This window comes from Dunckerocampus dactyliophorus, chromosome 4, assembly GCF_027744805.1.
Source record: "Dunckerocampus dactyliophorus isolate RoL2022-P2 chromosome 4, RoL_Ddac_1.1, whole genome shotgun sequence".
Classification (NCBI taxonomy): Eukaryota; Metazoa; Chordata; class Actinopteri; order Syngnathiformes; family Syngnathidae; genus Dunckerocampus; species Dunckerocampus dactyliophorus.
Genome location: NC_072822.1, coordinates 36,021,928 through 36,041,098, shown reverse-complemented (window position 1 = coordinate 36,041,098; position 19,171 = coordinate 36,021,928). Strand labels below are relative to the sequence as shown.

The 19,171-nt window shown below is 43.3% G+C and overlaps 2 protein-coding genes across 19 annotated transcripts in view; both read left to right on the top strand.

The window, feature by feature from the left end:
* Window positions 1-116: 116 nt before the first annotated feature.
* Window positions 117-17,669, top strand: si:dkey-13n15.2 (protein transport protein Sec24C). Its single transcript, XM_054772969.1, has 21 exons — window positions 117-389; window positions 523-881; window positions 960-1,012; window positions 1,533-1,586; window positions 1,649-1,760; window positions 1,832-1,956; window positions 2,029-2,164; window positions 3,346-3,455; window positions 3,531-3,643; window positions 3,705-3,902; window positions 3,959-4,055; window positions 4,129-4,233; window positions 6,666-6,833; window positions 7,798-7,894; window positions 7,979-8,127; window positions 10,816-10,954; window positions 14,215-14,336; window positions 14,418-14,600; window positions 14,980-15,177; window positions 15,244-15,333; window positions 15,405-17,669. Exons 2-21 carry the CDS (start codon window positions 599-601, stop codon window positions 15,543-15,545), a joined length of 2,673 nt encoding a protein of 890 aa, XP_054628944.1. The 5' UTR covers window positions 117-389; window positions 523-598; the 3' UTR covers window positions 15,546-17,669.
* A 1,186-nt stretch (window positions 17,670-18,855) lies between these two features.
* The window catches only part of LOC129179575 (calcium/calmodulin-dependent protein kinase type II subunit beta), a 73,723-nt gene continuing 73,407 nt past the window's right edge, over window positions 18,856-19,171 (top strand). For all 18 annotated transcript variants that reach the window (XM_054772975.1, XM_054772979.1, XM_054772978.1 and 15 more), the window contains exon 1: window positions 18,856-19,129. In XM_054772975.1, coding sequence (XP_054628950.1) covers window positions 19,068-19,129 — 62 coding nt within the window. In that variant the 5' untranslated portion in view covers window positions 18,856-19,067. The remainder of the gene's footprint in view (window positions 19,130-19,171) is intronic.

Sequence of the window (19,171 nt, the reverse complement as noted above, 5' to 3'; positions counted from 1 at the left end):
AAGAGTAGATTACATGACAGCTTGTTTTTAAAAGCACAATTATGAGTAACGTGCAGACAAATTATATTTTTTACGAACCGCTTCTGTAATCTAAATGGGTTGTCTTTAACGTGACATTTCGCCTTTTGTTTTGAAATGAATCCCGGAAATGCGTTTTCCTGCCGTAAGGAAGCATGATGATGGGCTAACGTCTGACATGCTAGCAAGCTTGGTTCCTTTCCTGCCAGTTCATTGTCGATAAAAGGTGATGTGTTTGTGTCATCATTTAATTGGAACGTAAAGGTTCCGGAAAGCAGACTGACTTGAACCTCTGCAGGTGTTGTTCTGTCTACGGGGCAGTGAGATGAAGCCCCGCACGCAATGACTGCTACTTCCGCCGTCAGGCAAAGGTACGCTATCTAGTTATCGTTATCCGAAATAGTAAATACATGTAAATTTATTTTTGTTACTATTAATTTGCGTGTTATTGTTTGAATGTGAGCTGCCGCTCAAGTGCTGTTATTTACATGTGTTTTATCACAGGAAAACGCTCCATCTACGCCCGGTTTATTGGCCCCGCCTCCAATTAGAATTTGACGAATCGGATGCCGAGTAACGGATGATGGACGTCCCCGCAGCCAATCAGGCCCAAACACCCTCCGCAATGTGGGCGGGTGCCAGTAGCTGCCACACCGCTTCCAAGCACCCGCGGCCTCTCTGCACTAGTCCTCTTACCGGCTTCCAGCATCTCAACCTGGGCTCGGCCTCTGACCAGGCTCCGCCATTTCCTCCGCCTGGGCAAACATCCCCTTGGGCCCCATACAGCTGTCACCCGGGAGCATGCGGCTCCATCCTCACACCCCCCTGCGTAAATGGTCCTCATTCACCACCTTATACCACTGGTATGTCGTTTTTATGTGGGGCAATTTAATAGGTACACCTGAACAACGCAGTGTAATGTATGTTTTGTCACATTTTAGGAGCCATACCCGAATTTGTCCCCGATGCACATGAGAGGAACACAGTGGAGCAGGTTGGCAAACAAGTTCTCTTTGTAATTCATTTATTTAGTTAATTGATGGTTTAAATCAGGGGTGTCAAACTCGTGCCATGGAGGGCCGAGACATTGCAGGTTTTCTTTGCAGCCAGTCACTAAAGCAGGTGATTTTAATGATCAACACCTTCAGTTTGAGGGAAGGAGCTCATCAATTAAATCACCTGCTGAAGAAACTGGTTGGAGAGAAAACCTGCAGCGTCTCGGCCCTCCAGGGCACCAGTTTGACACATGTGGTTTAAATGATAAAAAAATAGAATGATACCCATAGCTTTAATATTATACAAATATCACAATGTTCACAAGTGATCACTGTTGTTGAGCAGAGCCCTAATATGAACACGAATAACAATAAACCCGTCGCACCATTTTGCCACTAGTTAGCTTTGTTGTGCAGTGGTTGGCTTATTTTTACACCTGAATGGCAGTCAAGGATGTCAAATGGTGGTTCCACTGCGCAGATCTTACTAATGTGTCGCGTTTCTTTCTTGTCCCGCAGTCCCCAAACTCAGAGTCCCGTTACGGACTGGACCCAGAGCTGCTTCCCAGTGCCGTAAGTGGTTCCTGTTCCTGTGTTTCCTCACATGCGCTCACGACACGCGACTCCTTTTCCAGGTGAAAGTGATGGCAGACGACAGGGCGGAGTGGGAAGGGAAGGTTTTTGTCTCGGAGCCTTTTTGTCCTCTCCCTCCTCTCCCGACCACTTCCTGCATGGTGGAGGACAGGGGTAATGTTAAATATTCAGTCGTCTACACGTGAGAGGGTTGTCACAGAGACCAAAAGTTGTCTGTGCTGCAGGTAGCGCCAGCCCCAACGCCATCCGCTCCACCACGTACTGCCTTCCCCACGACGGTCCGACTGCCCTGCTCGCCCGCCTGCCGCTGGCTGCGCTGATTGCACCTCTGGCCAGACAGAACCTAAAGGTGGTTTGTTTTCCCCCCCCCCTACTGTCCATGGAGATTGATTCAAGCCCTCCCTCCCCCCTTTGCCCTCAGAAGCCTCTGCCAGTATGCACGGAGGAAGTGTGCGTGAAGGGTTGCCGTTGGTGTGGAGCATCCATGTGCGCCGCCATGTGCTGGCAGGACTGTGGGCAGAGGTTCTACTGCCCCTTTTGTGGGAAACTCACTGAAGGTAACTTCGATTTAATATGTTTTGGAGTGAATGAGAAAGTGGAAAGGAAAACATAGCTCTCTTTGACCACATAGTCATTTATTAACAAGCACATTGTACAGAACCAATGTTGTAACAGCAGTAAGGAGCAAACAGCTCAGCCAGCATGAGTAGCGCTGATGGTAATTAATTGATAACAACAGTATGGCACACGTAACATGGATGCTTTCATGCAACATTTTAAAGCGCATGCATAGGTAGAGAAAGCTGCTGGATGCTTTAAATGCTTAAAAAAAATCAGCCACAGGTGTTAATGCCCATATATTTTTTATTTGTAGACCATGCACCAGGCGATTATAGGAGCCTCTGCAATTAATTGAATAGAGGTGTTAAGTGGAGCATGTGCAGTATGTATTATGTATAATAATAAGGTAAACGTGTATTATTATATTCAATTATCTTTTTGGGTGTACAGTCGTCCCTCATTTATCGTGGTTAATTACCTACCGTGATAAGTGAATTTCCGTGGAGTGGGATTCAATATTAATAAAGGGAAATATTTTCGTAGTTAGAGCATAGAGAACATGTATAGGACTTTCTAAATACGGTTTTTAAAATTATTAGAGCCCTGTAGACATTTCTATTCTTATTTGTTTACATCACATTGCGCAGGCTACGTGATCACTGCAGGGACATAACAGGCGGCCGCCGCTAGTATAGCATGCTATCCAGCTAACTAGTCAGCTTCTCAAATGTGCCCATTCTAAATGGAAGAAATTGAGTGGGGAAGGAGAAAATGTTCAAAAACTTACCACGTCCACACGGAATGAGAGGAGAATCTTTTTTTCCACTTGATCTCAGCCATGGCATGTCCGTCTCGGCCGTGGCACGGTCCGTCTCAGCCATGGCATGTCGGCTGGGCTCTGCTGGCTCAGTAGCCAGTCTCCATGCAGTGTGAAAGGTAACGTCATCTAACGTCTCATAACATGGGACCACAATGGGACCACAATACTACAAATAACTTGTCTTTCAATATTTCTGGACTAATAATAGGCCATAGTCAACCAACAAACAGCCATCATTTATTAATTAATTATTTAAAAAACCCAGGCGATATAGCGAAGGACGCCTTCAGTGTGATTCTTTGCTGGTTGGCTGTGATAAATGATGGTTCTTGACGGATCAATCCTGTGCGCCTGCAGTACCTTGGCAACACTACCAGCCCACAGAAGGCGTGGACGGGGCTCGGCTTGATCGACAGCAGAGGCCCGAACTCCACATGGGATCCTACGAGGTCCTTCGTGCCCCCCAGGTTCAATTTCGCTCTCTTTAGTCTGCATTTCAATTCAATTCCTTTGGCAGTTTTTGTGTGTGTGTGTGTTTGTAGGGTGAAGCGGCCGCACTGCTCCTGGCCATGGACGTGTCGGCTACAGCTCTGAGAGGCGGCCATTTGGAGTTTGTGACGAAGCAAATACAAGCTCTGCTCACCTCTCTGCTCAGGTAAAACACGCTGCCTTGTCTGAAAACACACACAATTTTAAAGCGAGTCGTCTCTGTGCAGAGAGGAGGGCGGGGCCTCCTGGTCGGACGTCCGCGTGGGTCTGCTGACGTACGACAGCAGGGTCCAGCTGTATGACCTCAGCCCCGCCCTGTCCCGCCCGCACATGTTGGTCCTCACTGAGACGGAAGAGGAGATGCAGCTCCCTGCCAGGGAGGGGCTGCTGGTCCCCTTGAAGGACTGCGTTGACGCCATCGTCAGGTAAGGACATCCTGTCATGCCGCATCATCAGCAACATTTTCACATCCTATATATAGCGTCTTGCAGCTCATTCCGCAGTTTGGTCCAGAGGGGGACGACTCGGCAGGCGTCCCCGTGGACCTGCCAGTCAAAGCAGGACTTGCAGTGCTGCAGGTGCGTTTATTTTACCGACACATTCCAATCCGAGTGACGGGGTTTTTATGGAAGGGCGTTTTTGTCTCTCCAGACCCTCATGTGTCCTGGCAAGCTGCTCGTCTTCCACGCTGCCCCGCTAATAGAGACGGGACGTGCTCAGACCTCCTCAGGCTTCTTTGGCGCCAGCAGGACTAAGGTAATGCAACTAAGTTCACAGTTATTAAATGCTCTGTCTGGTGCAAAAGTGGCTTTTTCAGGATGTTCCAACAGGAATATGTGATCCTAGAGCCTGTTTATGAGAACCAAATGTGAGAAAACCCACAAATGTGGGCTTTGATTGACAATGGGGATAATTAACCATCAATTACATATACAGTCGTCCCTCTTTTATCACAGTTAATTGGTTCCAGACCCGACTGTGAGAAGTGAATTTCCGCAAAGTAGAATTCCTTATTTCTAACTAGAATATCTTTGTGGTTTGAGCATAGAAAACCTGTTTACGGCCTTCGAAATATGGTTTTTTTTTTACATTATTAGAGCTCTCTAGACATGAAATAACACCCCTGTAGTCACCTTTACACTCCTATTACCCAATGTAGTAGATATGACCAGAGAAAATAAGCCATTTAAGGCAGTTGACCTTGTAAGGGAGCAGAATCGGTGGCGGACAGGAAGTGACGTTGGGGGTTCAGAGTCATGTTTTAGCTTATTGTGTGCTATGGCTGTAACAGTAACCATTATTATTATTGCTGTTATTATTACTGTTATTCCTACTATTATATTATTTTTATTACTCTTATTATTTTATTACTATTATATTATATTACTATTATTATTATTATTATTATTATTATTATTACTATTACTATTATTATTTCCACTGTTATTACTACTATTATTATATTATTATGATTATTACTATTATGTCCACTGTTATTACTACTACTATTATTATTATTGTGAGATCATTTAAACCTGCAATAAAAAAGCTGTTGCTCCGTCTGGTGCTTGTCTCACCAAACAATTACTGACACCTAGTGACCAATGTAGAATTCTACATTCACAAGTTGAATGACAGTCTTAATGGCTTAGACTGTATTTGTATTTTAGTTCATTTTGACATTTTTATGCTTGAAAATGCTAAGTTTGGGCAAAAACATACATACAATTTGCTAAAATGTGCATATTTTTTGGCTAAAGTAGGCCGAGTCAACCACGAAACAGCTATCATTAATAAATTAATGTTTGAAAAGCAGCAATGGAGTGAGGGAGCGATGTTGGAACCACGATGTAGCGATGCATGGCTGTACTAAATTATGCAACCTGGCCAGGAATGTTTTTTTTTTTATTTTTAAATATGTACCGTAAAGCACCGTGTATAAACCACACTTTTTTCCCACCGGCAAGCAAAAAATTGGGGTGCGGTTTATACACGATGACAGGTCTGTGACCAGACTGTACGGGGAGAAATTGACCAGAAGCCCATTTTAGAATAGCCGTCTGTGGGTCAGACAGTTGCTTTGACTTTAGCGCCCTCTGCTGTACAGTTGCTGAAAATGCTTGTGTATACAATTTCTTTCTAACTTATCTGACGGCTGACTTTATTTCCACACAGTGAAAGGATCTCTATATACACTGAAGCTAACCTAAGCTTCCATTAAAACATTGCAGATGATGTAAAATACGATACAACGTTGGAGTTTCTTCAAGTTCACACTGAAGCAATGCAGCATTATGTGTTCTGTACAATACATGGATAACTGATCCGCATGCGCAGAACGCCGCTCTATCACCGCTCGCGTCACCGCTAAACCAACATTCGCTACCGTTAAATCAAGGCTAAAGCAACGCCGGCTGCAGCGGTGCACCGCTTGTGTTTTCTATTTTTTTTTTTTTTCTCATTTTATGCGCGGTGACGAGCGATGTCGAAATTCGGCCCCCTCTTCCTACCGTTCAAGGGACGCTACAGCAAAGTTGGGGCGGTGTGACCGGGCCTGTACCCTCTCAAAACGCCACGACGATCTTTCACAGCAGCGTTTAAACTCTCCGTCTGCCGGTATGCAGAAGAGTTTGGGAACCGGGCAGCAGGATGGCAGCACGGTGTGGACGAGTCAGTCATCCGGCGTTGGAGAGCGAACATCATCGGCAAGTTGACGGCAAACTTTTCTTACATGAATTCCATTGCAGATGAATTGATGGACGGCAGATTTCTCCTTTCTTCTTCTTTTTGAAATTGCTGAGTACCTTTACGCATGTTGATTTGAGATGAAAGAGTTGGCAAGCATTTATGAACTAAACATTTTTTTTCCCCGCCGTGAGCCTGAAAATGGGGGTGTGGTTAATACACGGGTGCGGTTTATACACCGTGATTTACGGTATTAAAATTCAATGATTCCCTCCTATTTGAAGGTGTATAGGATAGTAGATTTACATGCATGCCCACACTTTTTACCCTGCTGTCCCACCCCTTATTGTCACGTTGTTGTATGAGATATATGGCGTCTATTACATACAGTGTATCAAGTGTGGGTACTCCTTAGAGAGACGCACTCATTAGCATGAAAGCTACGGACACACGAAACGCCGTGTTCCCTGAAATCACTTTTAAAAGTGTTTAAATTCCCACAGTCCATCTTCCAGCCGCCGGAGGACGCCGTCACGTTGGCCAAGGTGTGTGTCAGTCAGGGCTGCAGCGTTCACCTGTTTGTCCTCTCCCAGCAAGACGTGGGCGGGGCTTGGCCGGGGCACGTCCCCTATCTGACCGGCGGCGCGCTGTACACCTTCAACCACCTGCAGGTAACAAGGAACTTCTTGCCCCCTTTTGCTCAGTATTTGAACTGAATTCATTATCAGGACGTCATTGTTTTGTTTTGATACATTATGGTGGTCCACAACCATACTTGAGCAGACCCCTGCCTTTATGGTAGCTTAAATAGAAAGTGCTTTGGTGGTGCAATCGGCGGGGGGGATAGAGTGCCGCAGCTACGACTCACAAGTCAATGCCCCCAACAGCGTGTTGTGTAACCGTATACTCTACATCTGTGTGTGCGAAACTACATTTAAAATGCGACAGGCATTTTATAGGGTGTCAAAAATAGGCATTTTTTAGTGCTGTGTCCATTATCTGCCGATTTTCGCCATTCACAATTAAGACTGCTGTAATATTCATTTGTGTCAGCGTCTTTTGCTGTATAATAAGCCCTCGTTTATGGTGGTTAATTGGTTCCAGACCCGACCGTGAGAAGTGAATTCCCTATTGATATTTTTGTAGTTAGAGCATAGGAAACCTGTTGACGACCTTCTAAATGTGGTTTTTAACATTATTAGAGCCCACTAGACATAAAATAACAACCCTATAGTCACGGTTACACTCCTCTTGTGCAATATAGTAGACACAATAAGAGAAAATAAGACATAAATAAGATAGACCCACACATGTTAGCATTTGGAGAGTTCCTTGTTGTTGTATTTTTTTTTACTTCTTGTGGTAGTCAGCTGTATTTCATCAATGGAACATTACTACATTACTACATATCATCGCGACGTCTTTGAATGCGTTTTCTGAATGCCTTATATTTTTATTCTAGTTAATTTTGCCATTTTTATGCTTGAAAATGCTAAATTTAGGTAAAAAAAGTTTGCTAATTTAACTAATAACAGGCTGTATTCAAGCGTGAAATAGTGATTTAGTAGTAGTATTTTGTAATGACATGTTTTTGAAAACCATGATAAAGTTTTGTGTGTTTTATGTACTCCTCAGGGGCATTTGGCCCGGGAGCGCTTCAGCAGCACCCTGAGACGTGTCGCCCAGGCTGATGTTGCCTACCAGGCTGAGCTGAGCTTGTTTGTCAGCAAAGGTTAAAAGCGAGGAAAGATCAGCGTCTTCCTTCCCGGCAAAACAGGCAAATGGAAAATTTGTGCGTCTTTTTCTGTCTGGCCAGGTTTGCGGGTCTCCGGTTGTTACGGGCTCTTTGTCCCCGGTCCCAGCCCGAGCCAGGTTGCCATGGCAACCCTCGACTGGCAGACAACGCTGGCTGTGCAGCTGGCACACGGTGGCGCCCTGGATGAGACGAGAGGTGTCTCCATACAGGTGCAGGAAAAAATATGCCTCGCTGCTCTAAAACGTTGCTTGTACACTTGATATAGCTTTTATTTTATTATTTTTAAAATATATTAAAAAAATATTTTTTATTTTATTGTTATTTATTTAATACAACGGAGAGTTAGTATTAGTTACCAGTTTTTTCTCATAAATTTCCAGCTTTATTCTCGTAATATTACGCGTTTTTTCTTGTAAATTTATGACTTTATTCTTGAAATCTCAGATTATTTTAGTACTCCGTCATAACAGGCATTGCCGGAGACAGCTGTGAAAAGGAGGGATTTATGTGACCTTTGGCCTTGGGGAAAGGTTGTTTTACAGCTTTTTTTTCTCATGAATTTGCAACGTTATTCTCGTAAATGTACGACTTTATTCTCGGTTTTCTCGTAAATTTCAAAAAGTATAATATTATGTATTGTATTGTATTGTATTTGTACTTTATTAATCCCACAGCAGGGAAATTCACTTGTTACAGCAGCAAGCAAGATACGCAAGTAAAGAAAGCATAGTGTCTACAACATGGTTCAGGTGGTGCAGGTGTTGTAGAGCCTGACAGCGGTCGGTATGAAGGACCTGCGGAACCTCTCCTTCTTACACCGTGGGTGTAACAGTCTGCTGCTGAAGGAGCTGCTAAGGGAACCCACAGTGTCATGTAGCGGGTGAGAGGTGTTGTCCATGATGGATGTCAGCTTAGCCAACATCCTTCTCTCCCCCATTTCCTCCACGGAGTCCAGAGGACCGTCCAGGACAGAGCTCGCTCTCCTGATCAGCCTATTGATCCTGCTCCTGTCCCTGTCCGTGCTGCCCCCTCTCCTCTCTTATGTGAATAAAGTCGCAATATTACGAGAATAAAGTCGTAAATTTATGACAAATAAGTCGTAGTATTAGGTGTCAGAGAGGTAATATTACGACTTCTGTCGTCGTAAATTTATGACCTTTTTCTCATGAATTTACGACTTTATGCTCGGTTTTCTCGTAACTTTACAAAAGAATAAAGTCGTAATATTACGAGAATAAAGTTGTAAATTTACGAGAAAAAAATTTTTATTATTACGTGTCAGAGGGGTATATTACAACTTTTTTCCTCGTAAATTTACAACTTTATGCTTGGTTTTCTCGTAAATTTACAAAAGAATAAAGTCCTAATATTACGAGAATAAAGTCTGAAATTTATGAGCATAAAGTTGTAAATGTACGAGAAAAAAGTGTTAATATTATTGTATATACAGTATGTATATATTGTATACATATGTATGTATATATGTATGTATGTGTGTGTATATATATATATAGTGTATATACTGTATATTGTCATACATGTCAGAGGGTTAATATTACAACTTTTTTTTTTTCAGAAATTTTATTCTCGTAAATTTATGACTTTATTCTTAGTTTTGTCGTGAATTTACCAAAAAATTAAGTCGTAATATTACGAAAATGAAGATGTAAATTTACGAGAAAAAAGTGGTAATTTGTGTCAGAGGGTTAATATTACGACTTTTTTTCCTTGTAAATTTACGACTTTATTCTCGTTTTTTTCGTACATTTACAAAAGAATAAAGTTGTAAATTTATGAGGGGAAAAAAGTTGTAATATTACGTGTCATCCGTGTCAGAGGGGTATTATGACTTTTTTCCTTGTAAATTTAGAACTTTTCTTCTCATACATTTACGACTTTATACTCTTAAGTGTACGACTTTATTCTTGGCTTTCTTGTAATTTTGCAAAAGAATACATTCGGAATACTACAAGAATAAAGTCGTACTATGTGTCAAAGGGGTAATATTACAACTTTTTTTCTTGTAAATGTACTGATTTTTCTTATAAATGTATGACTTTATTCTCGGAAATCTACGACTTATTTTTCTCGTAAATTTACGACTTTATTCTCGAAATCTCAGATTTTTTTTTTCATCGTGGCCCTAATACGTCGTCGTAATTTATTTTCTATGGGGAAAATTTGGAGATGCACCGACACCGATAACTTTGTGCTTCTCGAGACCGATAAGGTACTGATAACCGATCTACTTTTTAAAATGTAGATTTAACTGTAGTTGGTGCACACCTGGAGGTAAGAAGGACTGCAAGAAATGAGGATTTGACCAACTGTACCTGGTGAAATATCATGACATTACTACTACCACATCACTACTATCAGGACAACCAGAGTATAAAGCGGAGGAGCCACCTGCTGTGGCCCAGCAAGGTGCACTATATTCGGGCACACGCTCTGTGTAGCCGGTGTGACACCATGGAGGTCTCTGGCAAACCTTATGCACTTTTCAAACGCCGTGACACTGGCGTTTCAGGTGGCTGTTAAGCTTTTTTTGTGTGCTCCATGTTTTTTTTTCCCCCTCATTGCAGAGCATTTGGTACTACTAGCACTCTCCGAAACAGTGAGTGAGCTCAGGGGACGTTACGACAAGCTGTTAACGTCACAGGCAGAAGAAAAAAGGAGCACTTGATTTGCTTGCTCGCACAGTATGGGTATACTCTCACCTCATTGGAGTGTTTTTTTGTTTGTTTGTTTTTTACAGTTATCGTCTTTATCGGTATGACGTAATTCCCTCATATCAGCCCGATAATTATCGTGCCCCCCTAGAAAAATTGTTGCGAAATCCACACGAATTGGAAGTGGACCAAAGTCACAGAACTGATTTTGTTCTTCTTCTTCAGGCCGTCCTGACGTACAGCACCCGGGATGGGGAGCGGCGCTCCAGGGTGCACACGCTGATGCTGCGATGCTCGCGACACCTGCAGGACGCCTTCCGCCACTGCCAGGCCCAAACGCTGCTCACCTTCTATTGCAAGAAGAGTAAGGATGGGGCGGGGGAACCCACTAGTCATGCACATCACATTGACAGTGTGTCATGTACGTACACTGCAGGTAAATTCCGTAGTTCTTGCCACACAGAGGGTGGTGGCGTTAATTGGAAGCAGGTGATAATTGGAGAGAGGCTGTTATTTCCTACATTTAAATGCCCTTTATAAAACGGATTAAAAAAAAGTATAATGATGAGGAGTGCATGAGAAAGCGGGAAGGAAAACGGCTCATTTTGACCACAGGGTCCTTTATTAACTAGTCGATTGCACAACACTGCAGCAGCAGAACCAATGTTGTAATGGCAGTGAGGAGCAAACTGCTCAGTCTGCATTAATAGCGCCAATGAGTTGTGAACACTCGCACTCGCAGCATTTTAAAGTGCATGCAGAGGTAGATGCTGACTGCTGCCATATTGTGGCGTTTTTTTTTTTTTTTTTTTTTTTCTCCTTGACAGGGAAGGACGTGTATGGCAGGAGCTCTGTTGATGATACTGGAAATTTTAACTATTTTGGTGCTTTCCTGACTACACTTCATGAGCACAGGATCAGCACTGATGGCTGAATCCCCCATCTGAATTCCTTTAACTTGGATAGTCGAGAGGTACAGATACAAGTATCGATACCTGCTAGCAAGTCTAGCTAGTTAGCGAACTGCTGAAGTTCAAAGAGGTTGCTTAGCAACAATGTCAAACACAAAGGAAAATGATACTGGCTCTGAACTCGAAGAGGAAAATGATTCAGGCTCTGACGCGGACATACAAATAGAAGCCCTTTTTCCAGGATACCTGGAGTTTAAGAAGGCTACCAAGGAGTTCCTCGAGGGTAGAGAGATCACTCTACCACAAATAATGCAAGCAATTGAGAAACTGCATTCAATGGCAGCGAAACATTCAGCTTCAAATGCAATTATAAGGAATGGTATCACAAACATTATGGCAGAAAATAGAGTACAGAGTAAGTCAATCACAAACATTATGGAAGAAAATAGAGCACAGAACAAGTATATCAAAAAACTAAGAAAAGAGGTCAAGAAGTTGCAAGATGAAAATGCAGACCTGGGTGCTGCTCTTAAGGAGGTTAAATACCCTGTGGAAGATATCAAGGTTCTGCAGGACGACATTAAGGTACTGTTGAATGACAATGCTGCCTTGCGCTCTGCTCTTCAGGAAGCGATAAACCGTAAAGAAAATACAGCATTTTGCAAGGATGTTAGGGTTCTGCAGGATGATATCAGGGCTTTATTGGAAGATAACGCTGCCTTGCGCACTGCTCTCAAGGAGGCTATAAACCATATGGAAGCCACCTCACGTACTGATCCTAAGGACGCTAAAGACCCCAGGGAAGAAAACAGAGCATTATGCAATGATATCAACATTCTACAGGATGACATCAAGGCACTATTGAAGGATAACACTGACTTTCGCACCACCCTTGAGGAAGAGAAAGAAGCAAAGGAGAATATCAAGGAGCAAATTAAAAACTTCATTGACGAGATGGATCAGATTGCACGAATGAATGATGTGGTCCTCACAGGGCTCCAAATCACACCCAAGTCAAGAGATGTCCCTTCAATAAAGCAGCAGATTGCTAACTTCCTACACTCGAAGGAGGTGGATGTCGATGTCAACAGTACAGACACTTGCGTCCCACTCCACGGCAGAAACACCACCACACCTGTCATCATTAAGTTCACCAACAGGGAATTCAAAACAGCACTGCTGAAACAGGGAAAGAAGCTAAGAGGCACCAACGTCTACATGAATGAGCATCTCACAAAACGCAATTCCAACATCGCCAAGGAAGCACGAGACCTGAGGAAGCAAGGAAAGATTCAAAACACTTGGAGCACTAACGGGAAAATCTACATCAAACTAAAAGGAAGTCCAGGAGTCGCAAGAGTGCTCGTTGTCCAAGATATCAGTGATCTGGATGCATATTAAAGATCATATTACTATGAGGAAACACCCTACAAGACAGAGAAGGACTACATTCCACAGCAATAACCTCGACATAAATAATAAAAGGAACTCTTGTATACAAACCCAGCGTCACTAGCAGCGCAACACTAAAGACGATGTGGATATCAACAGGAGAGGAAGGACAGGATAAATAGAAAGGGAAAGGAAAGGAGAAGGAGGAAAAAATGGAGAAAGGGAAAAAAAAAAACTTTTTTTTTTTTTAATCATTTGTGTACCTGTATACTGTATATGTAAAAATGTGCGTACTTGTGTAGGTGCAGATGTAGGTGTATATATATGTATGCACGTGTTTGTATGTACACACATGTATTAGCAATTGATGTGCTACGAAGAGGGGGTAGGATTAAATAAGCTCTGCTTCTTCCTACTCCTTTTCGGACATATGCGTGTTCGAAATAAATTAAACCAACCAACCAACCAAACGTGGTTAAAAAAATACAACATCTAGCCACATCTACCATTTTGTTTTGTTTGTTTAGAGACACCAGTGGTTATTTGCTTCTGTAGACAAACGCACTCTGCGACCATAGGAGACTTTGAACACATTTCTAACCCTTTTTTTGAGGGTGGATGAAACTGTAATTCACCAACTTCCCCACAAGGTAGAGCAACTGCACTCTTTAATGTGCTTTCATGGGAAAATGTGTGGTGGGATGCCGTGTTGTCGTCTGCAACAGTGCAATAAGCCCTCGTTTAGACCAGACCGCGTTGAATGAATTTCCGCTATAGAGGATTCAATTTTAATAAATTGAATCTTTTCGTAGTTAGAGCATAGAAAACCTGTTTAGGACTTTCTAAATACAGGTTTTAACATTATCAGAGCCCTCTAGACATGAAGTGACACCCCATAGTCCCCCTTACACTCCTATTATTCATTGTTTATGTCACATTGCGCATTTCAGAGGCTAATTTGGTTCTAAACTTAAAGTTTTTCAAACTGAGTGGGGAAGAAGGAGAAAGAAGACAAAAACTTACCACTTCCACACAGAATGAGAGGGGAACCTTTTTTCCACTCCCTCTCAGCCATGGCATGTCGGCTGGGCTCTGCCGGCTCAGGAGCTTTTCCCCATGCAGTGTGCAAGGTAATGTAATCCAGCGTCATGTCTCATAACATTACTGATGCCTAGTGACTACATACTTCAAAAACTGCATTATGGTGAGGGATTACGTTATTGTTTTCAAGCTGTTTATAGGTGTTTGTAATATTTTCAGCCTCTTCAAATAATAAAAGGTCATGCACCAACGAAGAGCTTTTTTCCTCTTGTGCTTCCAGTGTACTGTGCCGTGCTGGAGCGCCCTCTACAGGAGCTGCGCGAGGAGCTGCAGACAGACCTAACGGAAGCGCTGGCGTCCTACCGTAAACATGCCTGCTCCGCCTCGGTGTCCGCTGGTCAGGTGAGCTCGTTCGCCCTTTAAAAATAAAAAACAAAGAATAAAGAAGAAACGCAAGTAGAAAGCTTTGCACGTGTCCCGCAGCTTGTCCTCCCCCAGGGCCTGCGAGCGCTTCCTGTTTACATCAACAGTCTGAGGAAGAGCGAAGTGCTGCTGCCGGGCCTGCGCACCTCCTCCGTCCATCAGCGGCTGCAGCAGCGCTGTGAGGTCCTGCGATTGGACACCTCGGCCAGCGCCACGCACTTCTACCCGCTGCTTCTGCCTCTGGTGTGTCCCGACACACACACACACACACACACACACACACACACCTCAATGGTCCTAAGTATAAAAACAAACAACAAAACATGATAAAACCCGGTCCAGTCAGTAGGCTGGATACATATTTGGTGATCAGTCATAGGTCTACCCGAAAAATAAAATGCCTTATTAAGGTTTTATCTGTGGTCACGAGTGGGCGACATCATTTGAATGTTCGTCATCAGTTGAACATCCTTCATGCTTACAAGTGTAAGCAGAAGTGAACCACTGTTTAAACGGCACAACACACTTTGAACATGTAACTTTAATGATGAGGGCTAACTGAAAGAGTAAAAAGGTAGGCCCCGCCCTCTTTCAGTGTAACATACCGCTTTGTCGCCTGCAGCCGCCGTCACCCGCCAACCGCGAGCCTTTGAACCAGGAGGAGGCGCTGCGCTGCTCTGGCGTCAGCCTGCACCCTGGCGGCGTGTATTTGGTGCATGCGCCCCACACCCTCCTGCTCTGGGTCGGCGCCCGGGTCCCGGCGGGCACCCTGGCGGAGCTCTTCAACACCAGCTGCTTTTCGTCGCTGCACTCTGGAGAGGTCACGTAGAAAGAAGAAAATGTCGGCTTACAGCAAAAGTGCTCAATGTGGTGCTGTGTTCTCCAGACCAAGCTGCCCGTCCTGGACAACCCTTTTTCTCTCAATGTTCGAGCCCTCATCCACACGCTGGACTCTGACGCCCCGTGCGCCCGCGAGGTAAGTCAAGGAACCTCGGCGCTCCGTTTGATATTTGCATTACAATTACGATGAAAAATCTCCTGTCTCAGCTGCTGCTGGTGAAGCAGGGAGACGCCTGCGAGGAGCTCCTGCAGTGCCACCTAGTGGAGGACAAGAGCCCCAACGGGGGCGCATCCTACGCCGACTTCCTCTACCATCTGCACGTCAACTCTGTGCGCCTGCTGCAGTGACTCCTACAGTACACGTCTTGATTTATTTTATTTCTACTTGATGTCCTGAACGCAGCACGGTGGCGCCTGGTTTCGTCTCCCAGTTGGAATCCACACTGGAGCATCTCTGTGTGGAGTTTTTGCATGGTCTCCCCATGCTGACGTGGCTCCGAAAACATGCATGTTTGGCTAGTTGGAGACTGGAAATTGCCCTACGGAGCCCCCGAAGAGACATGGAGGGGAAAAAAATTTATGGGTAAAAAGGGGCAGAATTTTTTCAAGACCTTGCAAAACTTTTGACACCACACATTTGCATTATCTCACAGAGGTTTTGTGTTGTTTAGCAAAAGTTTGCATTCTCGCAAAAGTATTGCATTATCTCGCAAAGGTTTTATGTTAACTCGCAAAATATTGTACTCTTTCGCAAAAGTTTTGCATTATCTCACAAAAGTACTTCATTGTCTCGCAAAACTATTGCGTTATCTTGCAGAAGTATTGTGTTATCTCGCAAAAGTTTTGTGTTATCTAACAAAATATTGTACTATCTTGCAAAAGTGTTGCCTTATCTCTCAAAAGTATTGCATTATCTATCTTGCAAGCATTTGCGAGCTCTCACAAATTTTTAGTAATTTTTTTTTAACATCAATTTTTTCTTCTCCATGTGCCCCCACGGGCTCAGTAATACCCTGCCTCTCGCCCAAAAAAGCTGCGATGGGGTCCAGCTCACCCCTGACCGTAATAAGGGCAGCGCTAAAGAAAAAGGATGGATAATAATTGCTATTTATAATTTTCACTCATTCATTCATGGATCTGTATACAGTGTAGATCTGTAAATAAACCTCTGAAGCTTAATTCAAATCCTTGTTCTCGGAAGAGCAACATATTTAACATTACTGGTGATCATTAAATATATATATAAATAATTAAGATGTAATTATGGCTTCCAGGTTGGCACAATCAGCACATATCCAGTTTGTCGCTATTTGGACATTTGTTCGATTTAACTGTTTAGTGTTTGCAGTGTGGTAGGTCGGCCATGTTTGTGCAATCTTTCGAACTGCCGCACACACATTTTGACTTGTGTTTTTCAGTGCTAAAAAGCTAACCTAACTTGTAACACATTTTAGGCAAGAAAATAGCATTTTCGCCGGCCATCTTTGTGAAGTCTGTTAGGGACTTTTTGTTTTCATTTCTAGCATATAGCATCCCTGCAAAGGTTTTCACATGCAGTGGAACCTTGGTTAGCGTACGCCCCTGTTAGCGGTTTCCAATCCAATCCACTTAATTTATATAGCACATTTTATAAACACTGTTTCCAAAGTGCTGCACAGACTAGCAAAACCATCAATAATAAGTAAATAAAGGAATGTAAATGTAAATAAGTAAAAATTACGACAATAAAAACTAAAAGATCAAATAAAAACAAAGAAGTACAACAGTAAAATTGTCATAGTTTGAGCTGCTGCTCTGTCGCCACCTTGTGGTTTGTCTTTGCAGCACACCTACCTGCCTAGGGGAGGAGTTTCCTGCCACACCTGTGTTCAGTCATCGCTGGACTATTTAACTCTCACATTGTTTGCTTAGTATTTGCCAGATTGTCTTCTGACGTTCAGTTGCCATGCTCTCGCTCTGTTACCTTGCATACCTGGCCAAGTTTAGCTCTTGTGAGTATTTCCAGTTCTAGACTTCCTTGCTTAGTCTCTTTTGTCTGCTTTACTGTTAACACTTCTAGTCTCGAGTCCTATTTTGGTTATACCTTGTTTTTTGCTCTGCTTACCTAGCCCATGTTTTTGTACCTGGCTCTTGCTTCAGTTTTTGCTACTTCTGTTTTGTACATTTTTGTTATAGTATTTTTTCCGTTGTGCATTTTTCCTGCCTGGTCTGTGCAGCGCCATTAGTTCCGCCTTTTGCTACCTTTAGTTTTCTGCCTACCTTATTGTGCAGCTTCCTTAGTCCTTTTGTGTGTGTGTGTTTTCCCCGCGGCTGTGCCCGAGTCATGCTTTTGGAACTGTGTAGCTCTACCACGACTAAGAGTAATAATAAAATTTATTAAATTGCCATTAGTGTGTTCTCTGCATTTTGGAATCCAAGCTGTAAGCCACCACGTGACAAAAATATTTAAAACAAGAAATGGAAACAAAAGCCCAAAGTCCAAGAAGTAGGTAAAAAAATAAGTAAATTTAATTTAAAAATTAAATAGAACCAATAAAAACGTAAAAAATAATAAGACACAGAGGACCACACGACTCACGCCGAGTTAAAAGCCAGAGAATAAAAGTGGGTTTTAAGATGAGACTTAAAGCTTTCAATTGTGGGGGCCGTTTTTACATGAGGGGGGAGAGTGTTCCACAGCTTTGGGCCGACTACAGAAAAGGCCCGGTCTCCTCTGGTCTTAAGTCTGGTTTTAGGCACCACCAGTTGGAGCTGGCCTTCGGACCTCAATGTGGCGCTGGAGTGTAAATTTGGATGAGGTCCGAGATGTACTGAGGGGCCAGCCCATTCAAAGCCTTAAAAACAAATCTTCAAATCAATTCTAAAACGAACAGGCAACCAGTGCAGGGAGGCTAAAATTGGGGTGATATGCTCCCTCTTTTTGGTTGCTGTTAAAAGCCGTGCTGCAGAATTCTGGACTAACTAAGCGAGAAAGTAATTTATGGTTTATTCCCGAGTAAAGCGCATTACAGTAGTCCAGACGTGACGAGATAAAAGCGTGCATGGCTTGTTCGAAATGTTGCAACAATAAATGATTTGACTTTGGATAAAAGCCGAAGATGATAAAAACAAGATTTTACAATGGCATTGATTGAAGTTTAAGTCCACACACTCTAAAACAGGAAAGTGGCACCCGTATGAATCTCGCTACCTCATCGACGTCTTTGTCAACAATTAAGTCTCCAATAAAGATAAACGTGATGTTACATTTATATTTATCCTTTTCGTCGTTTGTACATATTTTAATGCATTTCCAATTGTTTCTGCATGTAAAACTATCCAAAAAATTACTTTTTGGTGTTGCTTCGAGCTATAAACACTAGAGGGTGCGAGAGAGCCACAACTTCTGCTGTGGACGTTTCCTGAAATAGTGAAGCTAGACGACACAAGACCGGAAGTGTGCCTTTCAAAGACGCTACATATGTGGGGTGATTTGAGCAGTACTAGTAATAAAATTTTGAATGGGTAAAAATATGAAAATATACGGAAAACTATAGAAATTAAAAAGGGAGTGTTTATCTCTACGCGACGGGCCACAAGCTAGATCGTAAGTGATCTTATTTTGAAATTTTCCTCCATGCCAGAAGTCGCTCACTCGGCCATCTTGATAAGGGGGCAGGTCTGTGTGGAGCAGAGCGAGCTGTCAGTGAGAGAGAAACACCTACAGTGCTCGCGTCGTGTTTGCACATTAAACAACTCTGTTGCTCCTCAGACGGACATTTCTTTTTCTTCGTATTCCACCGCTACAACGCGGCTGGGTGGACCCGCCGATCTTTCTTATCGGAGAGGGGAGAAGACGACGACGGAGAAAGCGAAGAAGCAGCGCGAAACATGGCTACTACAACGTGCACACGATTCACAGACGAGTATCAGCTGTACGAGGAGCTGGGCAAGTGAGTTGGACCACCGAGGCTGTCGCTGTGCACATCATGCCC

Coding starts and splice junctions, on each gene's coding strand:
- si:dkey-13n15.2 (XM_054772969.1), top strand. CDS start 599: ATGATGGACGTCCCCGCAGCCAATCAGGCCCAAACACCCTCCGCAATG. Junction 1,013..1,532: donor AGAGGAACACAGTGGAGCAG/GTTGGCAAACAA, acceptor CTTGTCCCGCAG/TCCCCAAACTCAGAGTCCCG. Junction 3,903..3,958: donor TGCGTTGACGCCATCGTCAG/GTAAGGACATCC, acceptor TCCTATATATAG/CGTCTTGCAGCTCATTCCGC.